The sequence below is a fragment of the Myotis lucifugus genome, unplaced genomic scaffold (assembly GCF_000147115.1).
Source record: "Myotis lucifugus unplaced genomic scaffold, Myoluc2.0 scaffold_294, whole genome shotgun sequence".
Lineage (NCBI taxonomy): Eukaryota > Metazoa > Chordata > Mammalia > Chiroptera > Vespertilionidae > Myotis > Myotis lucifugus.
In genome coordinates, this window is record NW_005871342.1 from 249,182 (window position 1) to 271,137 (window position 21,956).

Sequence of the window (21,956 nt, forward strand, 5' to 3'; positions counted from 1 at the left end):
ACCTGGCCCCGTATTGTGAAATCTTTTCTGCACGAAGTCAAGCACCCACACCCTACCGGCCAGCCCTAGGCAGACCCGCTCAGGGCCGGGTCCCGTCTCTGGTACCACCATAACTGGATGGAGGCAGACATGGGCCTGGGAATCAGGCTCGCCACCTCCTACGCTATTTCTTTCCATTACGCCATGGCACCCTTGGGACGCACTGTGAGATCCAGAATTGATGGCTGGTAGCCTGCCTCCACGTTATTTTCTTGATGAGGGGAATCCAGGACAGTTGCTGCTATTATAAATAATTATGGCACTTTCCAAATCCCAGCTTTCATAACTCCGTTCCGTTTGTTCTGGCGCCAGGTTCACATTCAGATATTGTTTTCATGTGGTGTCTGGGAGGTTTCTTGCTGTCAACTCTTTATGGACAAGTGTTTGCTTATTAAGTTTTCTTCTGGGCTATAGTGTGAAAACATTTTTTTTCCCCTCTTGGTTTTATTTTGTGTGTTTTATGCTCAGTGACTGTTGTGGGATTGAGTTGATGAGCCCACATACCGATTTAGGTCGGTCCTCTGTGGGTGGTTTAGAATGTCTGTGACATTTATGGTTTGCAGAAGCTGAAGGGGTGGCCTGGCCGTACCCTCCCTGCAAGGATAGGTATGTCATGTGTTTGCCAGACCGTGCTTAGCTATGTCCCTTTGGAATTTTACCATAACTTCTTTTTTTTTTGGACGGATTCTCCACACTTTAAAAAAAAAATCTGTAAACTATTATAATTTCTTACAGCTTTATGAGAGAGTTATATATGTTCGACGGGTTGTTCAGTAAGGGGTGAGCGAGAAAGAAAGAGAGAAAGGGTATAGATTTGGAGAATGAGTGGGATGAGGGCTTGGGTCATTCCCTGACAAAATGTGAAAACTCAGAGATTGGTTAAAGGTGTTGATCAGTGGTTCTCAACCTTCTGGCCCTTTAAATACAGTTCCTCATGTTGTGACCCAACCATAAAATTATTTTCGTTGCTACTTCATAACTGTAATGTTGCTACTGTTATGAATCGTAATGTAAATATCTGATATGCAGGATGGTCTTAGGCGACCCCTGTGAAAGGGTTGTTCGACCGCCAAAGGGGTCGCAGCCCACAGGTTGAGAACCGCTGGTGTTGATGGAGCTCTAGTATGTGCCTATGGGTGATGAGCATTGTAGCTCAAACACAAAGCACTCAGATTACTCATGTAACTCATTTTATCAACTAAGGATATTTTCTATGCATTTTATGTGGCACATTATTCCTTTCATCCCATGGGTAAAGAGTCCAGTAAATAGTTTATGGTTAAACATCTAAAATGACAATAAAATTTAGATTAAAAGAAGTTGTTATTGGTAACTGACTTGTTATATTCAAGGGTTCAGATGTTTTTCATTCACTGAGTAGTATGCATGTTAAAAATATAGATTTTGGAGCTCAATTAGTAGAGACAGAGTTGGACCAGAGATGAACATGTATTAAATTAACCTAGTCATTAGTTTTTAATTTAAATATTGTTCAGCTACATAATTTGGCACCCTATAAGTTTCAGTGGTGCTGGGGCTGGCAGGGTAAGCCCATCACTAATTATTCACAGGGGTGTCCCCTCCCCTCTTTTCAAAGAAATGTGGAACCAGCAATTTATTGTGGCAAAAATATTTTCCTGCACTTGTTTCTTTTGTGAAAATATTTTTCTCACACGGATGACTGGTACTACAAAGTTAGCTTTCACCACCTTCAGGTCAATTCATTTTAGAACATTTAGAAAATGATACCCTTGAAATAAGAAAAGTAAGTAAGGGAAAGAGCAGGCAGTCTGTAACAGCTTGTGGAGAATTGGGTTTGAGGCTCAAACTGAAGATTTGTCCTGTTACATGATTCAGAGTTGAGTGTTTTCTAAATTGGCCTCCTCAGACTTCCTCCAACACTCATTTCTATCTCCCCCACCTTCAGTCACATACTAAGCTAATTTGGGGAGTCTTACAGATAAGCTTAGAAATGGTGAAAACAAAGGACTCAATGTGTGAGATTCTTTTTAAGCAGATGGCAGGATTTTGCATAATAATTAAAGACCAGGGCTTTCTCCTTGTGTAAAATAGAGACGGCTACCCCTCCGCCCACATCCAAATACACATGAGAGTCAGCATGAAGTAACCGTCAGCAGGAGGCTTTGACGCTGGTCTTAACCTGGATTCCATGGCTCCCCACCAGCAATGGTTCTCAAACTGGAGCGTGGGTCAGAATCACCGCAGGGCTCGTTGAACACAGAGTACTGGGCCCCAGCCCCAGAGTTTCTTCTTAGAGGGAAGGACCTGAGAATTGGTGTTCCTAGCAGGTTCGCAGGTGATGCTGCTGCTGCTGGTCCAGGCACATACTCCGAGAACCGCTGATGTGGGAGGGTGAGCTGAGAGCTGCAGCACACACTAGGAGGTCCTTGATGCATTTGTCCTCTGCTGTTCTCTCCGAGCTGGTGTTCTGTTCTCCTCGCCTGGAATACCAAGCTTCAGCAATGTCAGGCTGCTTGCAGTTCTTCACAGATGCTCCATTCTTTTGTGCTCTTGTGCCTCGAGGCATTTGCTATTTCTTTTGCTGAATTCCCTTCTCTCTCTTCCCTACCAGATGAGAATGCCAACTCATTCTTCAAGACTCAACTTACTCTACACACCTCCTTATTTCCTAAAGCTAGTTCATGAATCTTTTTGTGTCATCACTCTACATTGTATATACTTCTTTTTTTAAAAAAAGAAGTGTTTTTATTGGTTTTAGAGAGAGAGGAGAGGGAGAGATAGAAACATCGATGAGAAAGAAACATTGATTGGCTGCCTGCTGCTGGCCCTTCATGGGGGATTGAGCCTGCAATCCGGGCACATGCCCTGACCAGGAATTGAACTGGTGACCTCTTGGTGTTTGGGTCGACGCTCAACCACTGAGCCACACAGGAAGGGCTGTACATACTTCTATTGTAGCTTTTATGTGTTAAAGTGGAGTTGCAATATTCATGCATTATTACTCAAAATGAATTATTTGTGCTCTGCAGAGAGAGCAAAGGTGACATAAAAAGTGAGGATGATTTTGTCTGTTGTACCAGTCCATAAAACCACATGTACCAATCCATGAATTCCTGGGGGAGGTGTGAGATGGAAGGCGAGGACCTGCCATTCCCTCCGTGGGTCTCATCCTTCTTGCCTCTCACAGGGTAGTCATCTTATGTGGAGGAGATTCTAGTGTGAAAAATACATGTTTTTGAATAATGAGCTTTAAGCACAGGCCCAATGCTTTTAACTGGTCCCTAACTGAAGAATCAGTGACCTGTTTCAATACTAGCAGAAACACTGACTGTGATCAACTTCTTGAGAGACAGGACAACATTGAACTGTATGGGTGTCTTCAGGAGATAAGTTGTGCGCTGGCTGCAGGTGAGTGCTTAGGGTCCCTGTGCATCACACACCTCTCCTCTGTTAGATCAGCATGCTTGGAGGCTGGGTCCATGTCTCATACATTTGAGTTGGGGCTTTATGGAGGCTGCTCTGGCGTGGCCCACTAAATGTAGCAACATATCACCTATCATAATATTTAATAAGGACCCAATAAATACTTATTGAAGAAATGAATGAACCAACAAAGGAACAATGGAGTTGGGTGATCTTATCAGAGAGCAGAAAGTCTTTTTTTTTCTGGAGAGACAGTCATGGACTGATGGAGTATCAAATGTGGAAGGAACTTAGGGATTATTTCATAAAAACCCCTTTATATGATAAATTTCCGAAAAGTGAATTTGCCCAACATTACGTCCATTGACTTATTCTGCTAATCCTTTTCTAGATGATTGTGGTTTAGCTGAAACCCTTGTAAAGTATAATAACTAAGCTAGATAGTATTACCACTGTGATGTTTGTGGAAAGATTTCCCCTTTAACATTTGCATGTTACATTAATTTCAACTTAGTATTTCAGTATTTTGTTTACTCTTTTCATCTTAAGGAAAAATCAGTGACCATGTACTTGTTTTTATCCTCTTTGCTTAAGACAATAATTGGCATTTGCTCATTCAAAAGTTTTGTTATTGAAATATGTGAACTGGGAGAAGCTCTGAGTCAGTTATTTGGTACTTTGAGAAATTAAGAATCATAGTGCTATTAAGGACCTTTAGAGATCTACTCTAACTGGGATTTTTAAATATTTTTATTTTTATTTTAAAATACGTTTTTATTGATTTTCAGAGAGAGGAAGGGAGAGGGAGAGAGAGAGAAATACCAATGATGAGAGAGAACCATTGATGGGATGCCTCCTGCATACCCCTTACTGGGGATTGAGCCCCAAACCTGGGCATGTGCCCTGACCAAAAATCTGTTTAGTCTAGTGATAGTCAGTTTCAGAGATAATATTTGACTTTTAGGTATGCCTGTTTTTTGTTTTAATTTTTAATATATTTTATTGATTTTTTACAGAGAGGAAGGGAGAGAGATAGAGAGTTAGAAACATCGATGAGAGAGAAACATCGATCAGCTGCCTCCTGCACATCTCCCACCAGGGATGTGCCCACAACCCAGGTACATGCCCTTGACCGGAATCGAACCTGGGACCCTTGAGTCCGCAGGCCGACGCTCTATCCACTGAGCCAAACAGGTTTTGGCAAGGTATGCCTGTTTGAATCCCATGATTGAAAGACAGATGCAGTGGGCAACCCATGAAATATATTTATTTATTGAAGAAACCTTACTCACAGTTTACTGCTAAATATTATTACTTATCCATTGCGCTACACTTGTCATTTTGAGGGCAAATCTTAGCTCTGAGCCCTTTTGAACTGAGGACTGACATTCATATTGAACACTATTTGTCCCTGTACTTTAAATTCCGTAGTGAGACTTTAGCCATGTACTATCATCTGACATGAAAATGAATGAATAAGTAAATAAGTAAAGTATATATGCAGACACATTATGGGTTTTTATACACACACATATATTTCTAACTCTAATTTTACAATATCCTGCCATTTATTAGATTTTAATCTCTTAGTAAACCTTGAAAAAAATTAATGTTGCCCTGAGGACAGTGACCAATTCAAGGGGAAGGGTTTAAGGTCTTTTACAACCCGGCTAGAAATAGAAATTAATCCACATGAGTAGGCAGCTCACTGAAGGTATCTTACAGCAAATTAATGTTCTGAATAGGGGACCTGATTCTAGGTTTGGAGGGCCAAGTGGGAAAAGACACAGCGAAACCCACCCTTCACTTGTGATGGAAATGGAGCCCCATCATGTCAATGATTTGCCCAGAGTCAGTGCTACCCGCTGGCAAGCAGGCAGACTCAAGACTCGTGACTGTTGTACGTTAACTGACTGCCTTTAAATAACAGTTGGCAGCATTTAGTAATTACTGAGAAAAGCTCAGAATGTTATCTTTCACTTTTTTTTTGTCTCAGTGGGAGAAATGGTGTTGAAATAGTCTTAAATGAAGAACATATTGTACTTAATTTTCTCCTTTGGACTAAGGGAGACTTTAGCTCCTTGGCCAGGGTAGGGGCGTGTGCTGGAGGCAACCAATGGCTCCTGGAGATGAAGAAGACAACAGGAGTATTATTTCTTCTTCTTTAACTCGTTCTTCCCTAGTAACCCACTCATTTCTAAAGGAATAATGTTGCTCATAGAGACCAAGCCTGTAGTTATTTCCAGTGATAAAGAAGCACAGAGGTAAGATGTTTATGCAAAGGGCATTGCTGCTATGATGCTCCCTGACACTTATCTCATGGCATAAGTACACGGGGAAGAAAGGATTGAGTGGGCTCCCTTACCTGAATTCAGTAGATTTCCATGCTCCTAAAGGGAAGAGGAAAGGATTAAAAACACAAAACTCTCTGTGTGTGTGTGTGTGTGTGTGTGTGTGTGTACTGTATATGTAAATATCAAGTCTTGAAAACTGAGTTTCTGGTTTTTAAAAATGTAAAGACATATTTCCACAATTTATTTTGCAGACCTTTTCAGAGGCAATTAGGTTTAATGTGAATTATGGAGTTTTTGAAGTAGTTAACAATGCTCCACAACTTCTGGAAAAGCAACTGAAAAAAATTCTACAAAGCCAGCAACCTCGCAATCCCATCTATGATGTTGTAAGAAAAGCAAAGAATGATACTAAACCTGCTCAGATGAGTGACCCCTGTAAAGCTGAGACCATTAACATCAACTACAGTGTTATGGTAAGAAAGTGCATTTGAATCTTCTCTCTCTCTCCCAATTTTTTTTTTTTGGGAGGCAACCAAATTTTTGGTGGCCTTGTTTCGACAAGGCTGGTGAAAAAAAAAGTGCATTTGAGTTTATATCTTGCTGAACAGACAGTTGGGTGATTATGGTGAGTCACTGAGGGTTCATCCTTGGTAAAAACTGTACCATTCTAGTGAGTGATGTCGATAATGGGGAGGCTATGCATGTGTGGGGACAGGGGGTATCTGGGAAATCTCTGTACCTTCCTCTCAATTTTGTTGTAAACCTAAAACAGCTCTAAAAAAAATAACTCTTGCTGTGGCCGGTGTTTCTCAGTGGTTAGAACATTGGCTGGTGCACAGACGGGTCACGGGTTCGATTCCCAGACAAGAACATGTACCTGGGTTGCAGGTTCAATCCCCAACCCCCTGGTCAGGGCACATGCGGGAGGCAACTAATCAATATGTGTGTGTGTCTCTCTCTCCCCCTTTCTCCCTCCCTTCCACTCATTCTCAAAATCAATGGAAAAAGTATCTTTGGGTGAGGAATAACAAAAATAAAAAAATAAGTCTTAAAAAATATATATGTGTATATTTTCCCACAAAGAAAACTCCAGGTCCAGATGATTTCACTGGTGAATTCTATCAAACATTTAGAGATGGTTATGTGCCAGCATTATTGTGATACTAGATAAGGAAATTTCAAGAAAAAGAAGAGCCTGCAAATTAATGTCTCTTGTGAACATAGACACAAAAAATAAGGAAATTGAATCCAGCGAGGCAAAAAAAGTTAATGCATTATATTTTATTTTTAAAATTATTTTTTTAAAATATATTTTTATTGATTTCAGAGAGGAAAGGAGAGGGAGAGAAAGATAGAAACATCAATGATGAGATAGAATCATTGATCAGCTGCCTCCTGCACACCCCACACTGGGGATCGAGCCCACAACCTGGGCATGTGCCCTGACTGGGAATTGAACTGTGATCTCCTGGTTCAACCACTGAATCATGCCGGCCAGGCTGCATTATGTTTTAGGAGAAATAGGCATAAATCTTCAAAACCTGGTATAGGCATTTTTTTTAGATATGACACCAAAAGCATAAGCAGCACAAGAAAAACATACACAGATAAATAAAAATTAAAAACTTTTATCTCCAAAGGACACTACCAAGAAAGTGAAAAGATAACCCAAAATCAGAGAAAGTGTTTGTAAGTCATATATCTGATAAAGACATATCTAACGGGGTAAAGAACTCTTACATTGAACAATAAAAAGATAACCCAATTGAAGAATGGACCAAGGATGTAAACAGACATTTCTCCCCAAAATATGTACAAATGACCAATATGCATATGAAAAGATATGATATTTACTCATATTCACTATCAACATGGAGGGATGGCGGGTAAGGAAGTTGGAGTGAGATGGAGAGTGACTGCTATAATCAAGGGTGATGCAAAAGTTCTGCATTTGTGGCGAGAGTTTGTAAATATACTAAAAACCATTGGACTTTATACTTTAAATGGGTGAATTGTATGGAATGGGAATTATATATAAATAAAGCTGTTATAAAAAAGATAGTACACAAACACATGCAAATTGTATTAAACTATTTCTACATAACTATTAGAATGAGTAGAATAAGCAGCAAACAAACACTGGCAATACCAAATGCTGCCCAGGATGCTGATCAACTAGAACTCTTACATTGCTGGTGACGATTCCATTTTGGAAAAACAGTTTCATAGTTCTAAGTTAAACATACACCCTACTACCTACTTCTCCTACTCCTGTGTGTTACCCAAGAGAATTGAACAGTTATATTCCCATAAAACCTATATTTAAATGTTTATAATTGCTTTATTCATAATCACCAAAAACTAGAAACAACCCAGATTTCTTTTAACTGGGAAGTGGTTAAATAAACTATGCTTCATCCATACAGTGGAGTACTGCTGAGCAATGAAAAAGAATGAACTAGTGACCCATAGAAGAACGCTGATCAATCTCAAATGCATTATGCTAAATGAAAGAAGCCAGAGTCAAAGGCTGTATGCTATGTTGATTCCATTTATATGGCATTCTAGAAAAGGCAAAATTATAGAGGCAGAAAACCAATCCATGGTTGCTAGGGACTGGGGTTAGAGGGAGACAATGACTGTGAAGTGGCACGAGTATGTTTGGGGGATGTTGGAACTATTCTGCATCTTGATATAACCACAGTTACATGCCTATGTATTTGTCAAAACTTGTAAAACTCTAGCCTAAAAAGAATAAATTTTATTGTATGTAATTTATGCCACAATAAATCTGACTAAACAAAATAATCTATTGGCAGATAGCCAGGCTTTATTTGGTTGCCTGTACATCTAAATATCATCTCTATTAATCTAATCCTGGAGGCATTTTAGAGAAATAGTTATTGGAAATAGTTCTAGAATGATTTACCTACAGCCAGTTTCCCCTAATCTTTGGTTATCTCTTTTTGTTTCTTAACCAACTCATTTTTTTTTACTTTAAAAATTAAATAATTTTACCTTAGATCAATTACTTTCTAGTAAGTATTAAGGCATCATTTTATGTTTTGTATTTTTTTTTGTCTTGATATATTATAGTTACTTGTAAACACCTTGAAGGGATATATATTTTTGGCAGTTTAAAGACTTTTCTTCAATTTTGATTTGATTTTTAAACTTTTCATTTAATTTTTAGGTCAAATAGATGCAAAAACATTTAAAAGGGGACGAGTGATAGGTGAAGTGTTCATGAGGTAAATGTTATACAAATTGATTTTGCATGAACTGACTAGTTCGAAAACCTTGTGGAATTTCTCAAGGGTTTATCTTGATCTTCATATGTAGTCCGGTGTCACGGAATGCATTGCTAACGAGAATTCAAGAGTTTTGTATGGTTGTCAGTGTGTATGTAGAGGCCAATGTGCAGTCTTTCTAAGTACAAGATCCAAATGTCCTTTATATCTCATTGATAAGCAATGAGTAGTCAACAAGATTCTACCTTCAGGTGCCGACTATTTCCAGGATTTCTTCTATTATTATTTCATTACCCAGAAGACAGTCTTTGGTGAAGGCAAATGGGTGTATTTTTGCTGAACAGGAAGAAACCACTGTTTGCTCAGTTTTCCAGTCCTTTATGCCACATGTCAGCAATGTTAAGCACAGGTGTACCTAGAACAGGGGTCCTCAAACTACGGCCCACGGGCCACATGCAGATACAAATATTGTATTTGTTCCCGTTTTTTTAATTTTATTTCAAAATAAGATATGTGCAGTGTGCATAGGAATTTGTTCATAGTTTTTTTTTAAACTATAGTCCGGCCCTCCCAACGGTCTGAGGGACAGTGAACTGGCCCCCTGTTTAAAAAGTTTGAGGACCCCTGACCTAGAGCATCAGATTATCAGATGTTGGCAGCACTGCGATGTGAGCCTCCAATTTCCTCAGGAATTAGCAGTGGTCTGTGTTGACTCTGATGTTCATATCACAGCACAACTTTTGCTTTAGCACAGGGGTGGGAAATGTCTGGCCCGCGGGCCTCATCATTTGGTCTGGCCCTGCCAAGGCCACCGCAGGTGGGATTCAAAGTTCAATAAACCTAGGAGCTTTGTTCATAGCAACATAATTTTTAAGTTGATAATTTTGTATGGCCCACGAATGATGTTATAAATATCCAAATGGCCCTTGGCAGAAAAAAGGTTCCCCACCCCCGCTCAGCAGGTGACTATTGGAAGCCACATAAAGGCCGACACATTGCCTCACTGAGCTATGTACTCTATGGGTAGTTTTACTTGTTAGTAGCATTTGTTTAGTGTCTAAGGTACTCACATTCTTTAGAATTCTGGAAAAAGTGAATATAAGGCAGAATAGAACCAATAGTGAGTAAATGTTTTAGGATGAATAGCAACCTAATTACTCTTTCATAATATTGTATGGCCCTCACAGCCTCAAGATAAAATGTAAACTCCTTAATATTATTTAAAGACTATTCATAACCAGGCCCCTGCCTACTTGTTCATCCTTCTTCTACCATCTCTGGAAGCTCAGCCTGTGATGTAGTTGTAATAACTGTATCTTTGGTTCCTCTTCTCCTCCTCTTCAACCTTGCTAATCATGCTGCAGGTCAAAGGCTGAGTGGCATGTTTTTCTGGAAATCTTTGCTGTTTTAGTGCCCATGTGACCTCCCACAGAAGCGTGGACTTAGGGCCTTTGCAGCACTCAACTATTATTACCTATTGAATCATCTGCATGCTCCTTAAGGACAGGGTCTTATCTTTCTTACTTACCTTTGTAGCTCCAGGATAGTGGCTGGGGATGGAAATATTTAACAAAATTTCCTAAAACTGGAAGGACAACAGGCCTTCAGTGACCACAGTAGCCTTACCAAGTGTTCTGGTTAGCTTTTTCTGATAAGGGGTTCTTTTAAATCCATGTTATGATTATGAAGATACTGAGATTGACTGAGTTTTATCTCCTTCCTCCCCCTTCAGTAGTAACTTAACTTTGGATTCAGTTTGTTAACCTGTAAAATGGAGGTAATAGTTGATGCAGGTTTGTTAAGAGAATTAAAGAAGCACTAGAAGGCAAGAAGTGGCTTCAAATCTGTGACTCAGGGCCCGTATGCGAATAGAAGGTGGAGAGGCAGGGCTCCTAGTAGTAGCTGGAGGTCACTGTTGCCCCAGGGATGAGGCACTAATTGTCCTGAAAGCTGATTATTCCTTGACATTCTTTTTCTTTCTCACTTGTCCTTGAATAGTGTCTGAATCGTGAACAAGGCATTCAATGGATCAAAAAAGAAAGACTTCCAGCATTTCTGGAAAGCGATTGCTATTTTGAATACAGGTATTGTAGTCTCATTAGTGTACATATTTTTTAAATGCTGACTTTTTTTTTTTTACCCAAAATTATTTTTCTGTACTTTCTTAATGAAATTCATTTAAATCCATTGGAGTGTGAATCCAGGTGCTATAGTATAAGAATTATAGAGCATTGGTAAAAACCATGTAACTTTTCCAAAGAGATTTCACAGAAATAGGACCTAAGAAATGTACTTCATTGGGTGTGGAGAGAGCAGAGCGCCTGAAAAATGGCTTCTCTGTGTACAACACATCCAACAGCAACTTGGGCTTACTCCTCACAGGTGGCAGAATACTATGGCCTTCCTGTGACATTACGCCATATATATATATATATATATATATATATATATATATATATATATATATAGAAATGTACTTCAGTTGTGCTTCTTTAATCATTATATATTTTTAAAGTTATCTACGTATCAGGTGATAATGGCATTTCTGTGTAGGGTATTACAAACTGGAAGTAAGCGTGTCATGTAAAAGACAGAATGTTATGGTGCAGAGCCAAGGTTATCTTTTCTGTGCCCTGACTTTTAAAGTATAAGTGCCCAAAACATTCTGAAGCTTTACTAAAATATGACCTTTGCTTATAACAGTCATTTTTTAAATATAAATAAGTTAAGACAATCATTATTAATTTGAAATTCCATGAATAAGCTATGAATTTGAGCAGATCCTAAGAGAACCATCTTGCAGAGTTAGGAAGGGAGATTGGCTTGAATACATAAAATAAAGTTTTAGTGTCCCCCCCCCCCTTGAATTCCACCATATTTTAAACTTGCTTCAAATTTGTGTGCTTTCTAAAATGCAGGTTAGCAAAATTGGTCTCGCAAGTGAGATGGAGTAGATCAGGCATGAATATCACACTAGATAAAACTTTTTCTCCCTGGGTCACGAGAAAAGTACCCACTCCACCACCTCCTGTCATTGAAGATGACAATGCTATCATTATGAAGAAGTTCTATATTTCTCTTGGCAAGGTAAAATATGAATGTTTGTTTGTGAATTAGCACTTCGATAAAACTCATATTAGAAGCATGCATTTCATTTGTACCACTTGAATAAGGAAAATTATTTCAGATACTTCAAAAGGCAGTTTTAACAAAAATTGTGGCTTTCTACTCACTCATTTTTTCTGCACTCTTTCGCCTGAAATGTAATTAGAATTATCCTCATGTGTATGAAGGAACAGATGCAAGATTGAAGAACATGATCATTGTCACCCAGGGAAACATGGGTAACTGAATTATAGAGATGGTTTTATTGTTCATTCCAAATTTTTATTATTTGGATTCTATAACTGTTACTGGGACTCTAATATTTGAGTCCATCAGCCTGGCCCAAAAGAAATATACAAGCAGGAGTTGATCTTTTGCCTCTGATTATCAGATTTTCTCTCTTGGAATACACTTCCAATACACAATTCTGTACAAAATCCGGAATGTCAAATATGTGGCCCATGTGTTGATACTCTCCTAGTTTCTGTTCATTGCTAACCAATCATGGCAATTTTCCTACTGAGCTATCGGACTTGGCTCCAAAATCTTTTCAACACAGCACTTTAGGCAGGCACTTCCAATTGATCAAAGATGTGATATAAGAGGAAACCTATTTGCCATCTCTGTTGGAATGGGCAGACTTATCCTATCTTATTTGAACATTTGTATTCATGTGTAGCTTCTATTTAATTTTGTAGTTTGGAATTTCTATAAGTGATATTTATTTTAAATTATGCCATTTCCATAATTTCCACTGAGTAATGCTTAGGGATGTACCAAAGGCACATTTTTCTGTCTTATACTCATTTTGAAGGGTTTATTTTTAACTTATATATTATAGAAATATCAGGAATGTCATAAAATGTGTACTGAGAGTAGATGTCAGTAATCATGCAGAGGGAAGAATTCACTTGGGGGAAAAGTTCTGATTCCCTATATGTAAATGTAATCTATATATATAAAAGCCTAAGTGACCGGAACGACCAGTTGCTATGACACGCACTGACCACCAGAGGGCAGAGGCTCAATGTAGGAGCTGCCTCCTGGTGGTCAGTGCACTCCCACAGCCAACCTCCCATGGCTGGCCAACCTCCCCTGGTCCCTCCCTGTGGCTGGAAGGCCCTGGCTGGCAGCCGGCAGCCAGCAGGAAGGCCCCAATTGGCCTTGATCTCTGGCCAGGCCTAGGGACCCTACCCATGCACGAATTTTGTGCACCGGGCCTCTAGTCAAATATAAGAGAATAAAATTCAAGCTTTTTCCTCCCTTCTATTTCTTGTGATAAAAAACTCATTTTGGTCTACTTAATACTTAAACTATCTTCTTAATAGCTTTTGAAGTTTAAGGAATCAAAATTCTCTGGATCCTTAGATCATTTAAACCATGACACTAGATAGGGATCAATCTTTATGATAATTGGTAACATTTCTTTGGGTCTCCAGTTATACCATCTAAACATGAACAATTGATCTATCTCTTAAAAGTATAAAATAGAATAGTTAACTGCTTGTATGCCTGACTCACTACTTCTTTCTCCCTTATCTTCTCTTCTCTCTTTTTTGTGCATTTGAAGTAACAAGCACTCTTGCATATTGGTCTCTCTCAATTCCTTGAATATTCCCTAATTATTTTGGTCTCCTCTCAGTGCTTAGGATACTGCTAGGAATAGAGAAGTCACTTAATAAATATACATTGAAAGAACATATAGGTAATAATAAATGACTTGGTTTTAAAGGAAGGAAAAGATGAAACAAAAGAAAATTAGAGTCTTTCAACATATAGGAGCATGAAAAAATAAATTTCCTCCCACTTTTCTAAGTTCTTCTGGCCTGGCTAATAATCCAATGAACAGAAACAGATTAACAAGGAGAAAATGTCCCAAATGTATTACAGTGTACATGTGGGGTACCAGAATAGAGACCCGGGGATGCACTGGGCCAGTTGAGATCTATGTGCCATTCTGGACTAAGGAGAAGGGGTCAGGGGTCTGGGTTTTTTCAAAAGAAGGTAGGCAATTCACAGGAAGAAAGAGCAAACATGTGGCAAACAAATTCTAGCTGGGAACCCCCCCTCCCCCCAAAACCGTGGGACACAGAGGGAAGTTCATCAAATGGGCTTTACGGGATTTCTTCCCATCGGCACATTTAGTTCCTATTACTATGCTAAGGTGCTGCTCCCTTCCATTAGTTGGTTTTTCTACCCAAAGTCCTCTAGGCAGGTAAGGGGGTGGGTCAAAGGTTCTTTCTGAGTCTTTTTGTCTCTTAATAACCAGCTTAGAATCAATATCCCCAACAGCATAGTTAGGGTGGCAAAACTTTTATCCACAGAAAACCTTACCCCTTAGAGCAGCGGTTCTCAACCTGTGGGTCACGACCCCTTTGGGGGTCAAACGACCTTTCACAGGGGTCGCCTAAGACCATCGGAAAACACGTATATAATTACATATTGTTTTTGTGATTAATCACTATGCTTTAATTATGTTCAATTTGTAACAATGAAATTGGGGGTCACCACAACGTGAGGAACTGTATTAAAGGGTCGCGGCAGTAGGAAGGTTGAGAACCACTGCCTTAGAAGGATCAGTGACTAAACATAAGGTACCTCTCATTTCTCTCTCCTGCTTTTGATCTCATTGTGCGGCCTGATTGCTCAGAGAATTCTGCACAATAGTCTGGAAACAGTACCTATTCCACTTGAGTCCTGCCTCTTCTGAGAGTGTTCCTTAGGCGAAGGGCCAGCCGGCTGACTCAGTTGGAGAAAGGAGACGAGAGAGCAATGCTGGAAGCTCCCTTTTCTGCTCATGTTGAACTTGGGTTCTCTTAGAAAAACAGATGAGGATGTCACTGAGAAACTCAGGCAGAGGAATTTTGCCCAGAAGGGTGAGATAAAGGGCTGCTTAGGACTGGGATTCGAGAAGCCGAGAGTCAGCTTGGGCTTTGGGTCAATTGGCTCAAGGGTACATGAAGCAACGGAAAAATTGAAGGCTACATCCGGGGGCAGGTGGAGTCAGGAATCAGTCTTCGGGCAACGTCCATTCCAAGCAAAGTTATAAAAAGCGAATCTAAGGCAAAGTGGCAATTGAGCTTCGAGATGTTTCCTGTGCTACTGAGAGCAATATTAAGTCTGTCATATTAGGGAGGAGTTGTTAAAAACACTGAGCCAGGTCAGACAGATTTAGGAGCAAGAAATATTTGGGAAGGTTGTAAATGGGAGCTGCTGGCAAAAGGTGCATCCAAGGACTCATGAGTCATGGTGCCTGCGAAGTTACAGTTAGATAGCACGAAGCGGTAGTGACTCCAGGGGGTGACGTGGCCTGCCTTTGGTGGAAGAGTGAAGCATTTGATGGGTATGGGCTCATTTTTTTCCTGTGGGCATCGAATGTGAAATGTATCCGAATTGAAATTTCCTCCCCATTATTCTCTTAGCTAATGCTTTTTTTTCTGTGTATAATCTTTTTTTTTCATGGCATAATTTTCCCCTTACACATTGTACAATGCATATTGAATAATATCATAAGGATATGTCCAGGTTTGTGATAGGAAGGAGAGCGCTAATCTTACACGAAACACTTGTGCTAAAAAACTAAAAAACAAAACAACAAAAAACACTCGTGCTGCTTTCTTCCTAGGCCTCCTATTTAGAAACGAAAGATTGGTTTACATTAGCCAAACAGAGTCAGCAAACAGTGTCAACCTTCCCTGCACTGCACAGCAAAGCTGATTCACCGAGGCTTTCATCTTTTTCTGGTAAGCAGAAAAGGACACGAATGACTTCAGAACTCCTCTTTAGGTCTTCTGCTGCTGTTCTAATCTTACAGTACAACATATAGTGGTTGGGAAGAAAAATTATCTCCCCCCTCACCCCCCAACTCCACGTTCTACCGTGTTTAAGAGGTGACTTGGTATAATGAAAAGAGGCTGAGTTGGGAATTCAACTCTGATACTTATTGCCTGTGTGACTTTTATAAGTTATTCCATTTCTGGGAGCTTTGCTTTTCTCATCTGTAAATTTAGGATAATGATGCAAGCTAAATGGATAGAAAATGCCTGACCTAGTGCTTGGTACCTAAAAGGCAAGCCAGCAAGTGTTTGTCTTGCCTTTATCTCCCATCACAATGTACAAATTCTTCTTATTAAGCCTTTGAAATAAAGTGGGCACAACAGCAGCGTTTCAAGGGGAACACTTGCCATGTGAAAATACTGAGCCTGCCTATTTCACTGATGAATGGAAGAGAAAATAGGAGCCGAAGACTGTATCTTTAGAAAAAATGTAAAGACAACCCATGTGTATTTGTTAGCTTTTATAAAATACTTTATGCCATTTTGTAATTTTATTTACTTATTTTCTTTTTGTTCATCCTCACGTAAGAATATTTTTCCCGTTGATTTTTAGAGAGAGTGGAAGGGAAGGGGAGAGACAGACAGAAAACATCAATGTGAGAGAAACACATTGATTGGTTGCCTCCCGCATGTGCTCTGACCAGGGTCTGGCCCTTGACCAGAATCGGACCCACAACTCCTCTTCTGTCGGAGGGCCGATGCTCTTACCACACCTAAATCAGCTAGGGCCATTTTGTTTTTTAAAAATATTTTTATTGATTTCACAGAGGAAGAGAGAGAGAGAAACATCAATGATGAGAGAGGATCCTTGATTGGCTGCCTCCTGCACACCCCACATTGGGGATTGAGCACACAACCCAGGCATGTGCCCTGATTAGGAATTGAACCATGACCTCCTGGTTCATAGGTCGATGCTCAACCAATGAGCCATGCCGGCTGGGCAAGGGCCATTTAGTAATTTTAATGATAGGTTATAAGTATGATAGTAATTGAATCTTTCTGATAAAATAGTGAATTTTTAAAAATTGCCAATATGACTCCAGTTCTGATCTGTTCATGTATGGTCTTGTTACCTATGGTAGCTAATTTTACTTTATCATACAACATGAAATATTACAGCACATGCAGGCATACCTCAGGGCTATTGTAGATTAGATTCCAGACAACCACAGTAAAGCAAATATTGCAATAAAATGAGTCACATGATTTTTTGGGTTTCCCAGCGCATATAAAAGCTGTGCTTACATTATACTGTAGTCTATTAAGGGTTCAATGAGATTATGTTAAAATGTATATACTGTACCTTAATTTAAAAATGCTTTGTTGCTACCATCATCAGAGCCTTCAGTGAGTCGTAATCTTTTTGTGGGTGGATGATTTTGCCCTGGTAACAACAAAGATCACTGATTACGGGTCGCCATAACAAGTACAATAATAGTGAAAAAGTTTGAAATACTGCAAGAATTCCACAATGTGACACAGAGACACTAAGTGGGCAAATGCTGTTGGAAAAATGGTGCCAATAAACTTGCTTCACCTAGAGCTGCCACAAACCTTCAGTTTGTAGTAAAGGACACAATATCTGTGTAGTGCAATAAGATAAAGCACAATAAAACACGGTATGCTTCTACAATTGTTTAATGTACATATTCAAATTCTTTAATAGAGTTGGCCTTTATGTATTGACATCCTATATCAGCATAAAATATTACACATTCTGTGTCGGGCTGTCAAATGATTAGTTCATCTGACCCTATCCCTTTCTCCATCCCAGAGAAGACATGGCTAACCCCTGTGAGCAGTTTTTTCTCCAACTGGTCCCCAGTGTAGACTCCTCCTTCAGGCCCTCGTCCATGCAGTCACTCTCTGTGATAATAAACTCATTTGCCATCTGGGCTCTGTAACATCTAGTTAGTATAAAAGTATCTTCTGTATCCATCTATGACCTAAAAGCCTTTTCTTATTTAATACAGAGAGTGTTATCTTTGATGATGGAGTTCACCCCAGGATGCAAAGGGACTCATCTAAAGCCACTAGAATCATTTCTGAATTGGAAGAAGAGGAGGAGGAGGGGTCTATAGCTCTACCAGATACTCCTTCGCATGCTCTTCTGAGAATATACCTTGAAAAGCAACCGGATACTGAAAGCCAGACATTCCATTTCTCAACTTGTGAAGAATTTTTAATATCCTATATAAACTTTATCTTAGCAGTAGTAATTAATCAAATTATTGGCGAGCCATTTAGAGAAGGTCCAGGTTACATAAATTTCAACAATATAACAGAAGTGATAGTTGATGAGTGTGAGCTTATTACTGTCAAGAGTGATGTGTTTCCTGAAACAGCTCAACCCACAAAAGAGAAGGCTGAAGAGAGATTAAAAGAAGCAGGTTCAAAGCAAGAGAGCCGTGGCTCAGAAAGCAGGGCTGACTGGTGCATTTCTCACAAAACTTATGACATTGGCAATAGGAAGGAGTTCGAAAGATTTAAGGCATTTATGAAAGGTACATTAGGGGAGAGATATTGGTGGCTATGGATGGATATTGAGAGGTTAAAAGTTCTTAAGGATGCTGGAAGACATCAAAGGTATTGCTATTTTTTATTTTTCAGTAGTTTTAAAAACAAATTGTGGAATATTAATTTGGGTAGTATTCTTTCTCAAGCAGAAAATCTGAAATAAATATAAAAATGTAATATATACTTTTAGAGAAGTGGTTCTCAACCTTCTGGCCCTTTAATACAGTTCCTCATGTTGTGATCCAACCATAAAATTATTTTCGTTGCTACTTCATAACTGTAATGTTGCTACTGTTATGAATCATAATGTAAATATCTGATATTCAGGATGGTCTTAGGCTACCAAAGGGGTCGTGACCCACAGGTTGAGAACCGCTGTTTTAGAGGGATGAGTAATGCAATTTATCTATATATATAAAAGCCAAGGGACTGGAACTACTGGTTGCTTTGATGCGCACTGCGGCCCCGATCGGCCTCCTCATCCCAATCAGGAGCCAGGTCAGCCAGCCAACTTCCTGTGGCACGCCCCCCCCCCCCCGGCTGGCATGGCCCTGATTTGGCCCTCCCACCCTCATCAGGGTCAGGGATGGCCAGCCAACCTCTCACGTCCCCTCCCCCCAGCTGGCCAGACCCCACCCATGCACGAATTCGTGCACTGAGCCTCTAATTTTATTATAATAATATTGATTCCACTAGTTCTGTGATCTCAAAGTTTTTGGATACCTAGCTCATACAGGAGAATTTCCTCACAATCCTAATCACACACTACGGCACATAACAGCCGTAGGTTCTGGGGATTAGAACACGGGCATCTTTGCAAGGCCAGTCGCTCAGCCTATCAAAGTTGTCCAGCCACTCCCACGTTGGTACACCTGTAACTTAGCGTTGGTTTGGAGATGGCTCCTGACTTTTCTCAAACATTTTGAAGGGAAAATATTTGGCTTGTTGAATGTTGAACACTGCATCACTGTGTGTATGTGTTTTATTGCAGACATCTTGAAAAGATGAAAAAAAGCTATCTAGTGAGCAGCGGAGATCGCTACCTTTCTACAGAAATCTTAACAAAACTTAAACTGCTAGATGGCTCTCAGTGGAATAAAGAACACTTAATAAATATTCAGACTGAAGTTGTAAAACCCTTACTTCTGTATTGGTAAGAAAAATTATGTGACTCAAAGCTACCTGCTTTCACCTTCTTAGGCTAGTTACAAGTTATACTTTTAAAAATATGTAATTTGTGGAAATTTAGAGTGACAACAGTAAGGCTGACAGTACTTATGCGCCATTTTAACTGTGAGCACATCTCTCTACACCTGACCGTTTTATGGTTGGTATGTCATCAAATTGATGTGGTGTGTGTGTGTGTGTGTGCGCGCGTGTACACATGTAGCTAGAATTACAGGTTTATCATTTCAGTAAACATTTTTTAAACACTATCAGCCAAATGTGCTAAGGATACAAGAGTAAAACATGGTCAAGTCCAGTGGTTATAGTCTAGTTGGGAGGAACGTATATATGAAATAAGTGTAATAAAAAGAGAGTGGCCAAAACCGGTTTGGCTCAGTGGATAGAGCGTCGGCCTGCGGACTGAGGGGTCCCAGGTTCGATTCCGGTCAAGGGCATGTACTTGGCTTGAGGACCAGTGAGCTGTTCATTGTGGCTGTGATGAATCCAATTATGCCACTTAGCTTAAATGTTCCAGTGGTAACCTCAAAGCTCCCTTCCTCTCTGTGAAAAATCAATAAAATATATTTAAAAAAAAAATAAAAAAAAATAAAAAGAGAGTGGTGAATATACAAGATAGGTACTCCATATTACTTATAAGCTTTGTATTATCCCATTTCTCTTCATTTATTTAAAAACATATTTAAGATACAGAAAGGTATAAATTATACTATAGTGGGCATCTGTGTACACACCACCCAACTTAATAAAACATTTACTAATACAATAAGAAACTTTCCCTTTTTTTACTTTTTAAAAACATGTTTTTTATTGACTTCAGAGAGAGGAAGGGAGAGGGAGAGAGAGATAGAAACATCAGTGATGAGAGAGAATCATTGATGGGCTGCCTCCTGCATGCCCCACACTGGGGATCGAGCCCACAACCCAGGCATGTGCCCTGACGGGGAATTGAACCATGAACTCCTTGTTCATAGATTGATGCTAAATCACTGAGCCATGCCGGCCAGGCCATAGTATACTTTAGCAGTATACTTAACATTATAAAATGTTTAATATTTTAAAGTGTTACTTGCATCCACCAGTATTTATTTGCTACTATAAGTAAATACTAAACTGTCTTACAATGATCACAGGTGCATTTTATGTTCATTTTATTAGAAACTGTAAGGCCCTGGCTGGTTTGGCTCAGTGGATAAAGCATTGGCCTGTGGACAGAAGGGTCCGGGTTCGATTCTAGTCAAGGGCACATGAAATTTTCTTAATCAAATTGATATATAGATTCCCTTTCTTATCATGGAGATGATAATTTAAATGCAACTTTAAAATTATTTTTTTCTTCTGTATATGAGTGTACATTGCCTCTTTATATGAATGAATATTATTTCAGGCAGTTGATGTATCATAGAAAAATGTGTTTTTTAAAGCTAAGCAGCAGAAAAAGAAGTAGAAATTATTAGAAAAGGCCATGGCAAGACTGATAATTGTGAGCCTAAGTATTATACATTTTGTGAGCTCTTGATTTTTGAGGCTTATTATGTAGTTTAATCTTAAATATATTTTCCTCTCAACCAGGGCACCACGATTCTGTGTTACACATTCATCTGCAATAAGGAAAGCCAGTGCTGAACTGAAACTGTGGCACCGCCGTCAAGAGAAACCAAGGGAGGATATTGACCCTTTCCCACAAATAGCAACCCTTTTGCCATTAAGACCTAAATCTTGCATTCCACAGATATCTGATACGGAGGTAGGGTGTACATGGATACTTTGATCTCTTTATTTAGTTTATAGGAAAATGTCCATGCTTGGGTTTTGTACACTAAATCTTAAGTTTCACCATAGACTCCTTTCTCTTTCTCTCTCTCCCTCTCTTTCTCATTGTTGATATACATGCTGCAACAGTCCTATATAATAAAAGCCTAATATGCTAAGTGTCCATCAGCCATTCAACCAATCAAAGCATAAAATGAACATTTAATGATATGCTAAGGCTGCTCAACTGCTCGCTATGATGTGCACTGACCACCAGGGGCAGACTCTCCGACTGGTAGGTTAGCTTGCTGCTGGGGTCTGGCCGATCAGGATTGAGTGAGACGGGCCAGATATGCCCTGGAGTCCTCCCATGGTCCTTCCCCACTGGCCAACCTCCCATGTCCCTTCCCAGACCCAATCCTGCACTGGGGGGGTCCCTCGGCCTGGCCTGCACCCTCTCGCAATCCGAGCTGAGGGACCTCCCCCACCCCAGTGCACAATATAATAAAATGCTATATAATAAAAGGCATAATATGCAAATTGACTGAACAGCAGAATGACCAGTCGCTATG

At 39.7% G+C, this 21,956-nt stretch overlaps 1 protein-coding gene and 1 non-coding gene across 2 annotated transcripts in view; both read left to right on the forward strand.

The window, feature by feature from the left end:
- Positions 1 to 21,956, forward strand: part of RGS22 (regulator of G protein signaling 22) — a 90,223-nt gene that overhangs the window by 4,748 nt on the left and 63,519 nt on the right. The window contains 7 exon segments of the mRNA XM_023763620.1: positions 5,990 to 6,211; positions 10,988 to 11,073; positions 11,908 to 12,076; positions 15,720 to 15,837; positions 17,904 to 18,516; positions 19,439 to 19,600; positions 21,205 to 21,379. Of these exon segments, the coding sequence (XP_023619388.1) occupies positions 6,161 to 6,211; positions 10,988 to 11,073; positions 11,908 to 12,076; positions 15,720 to 15,837; positions 17,904 to 18,516; positions 19,439 to 19,600; positions 21,205 to 21,379 (1,374 nt within the window). The 5' untranslated portion in view covers positions 5,990 to 6,160.
- LOC111828193 lies at positions 11,288 to 11,416 on the forward strand. Its single transcript, XR_002831979.1, has one exon. It is a non-coding gene; the product is annotated as a small nucleolar RNA SNORA11 (small nucleolar RNA).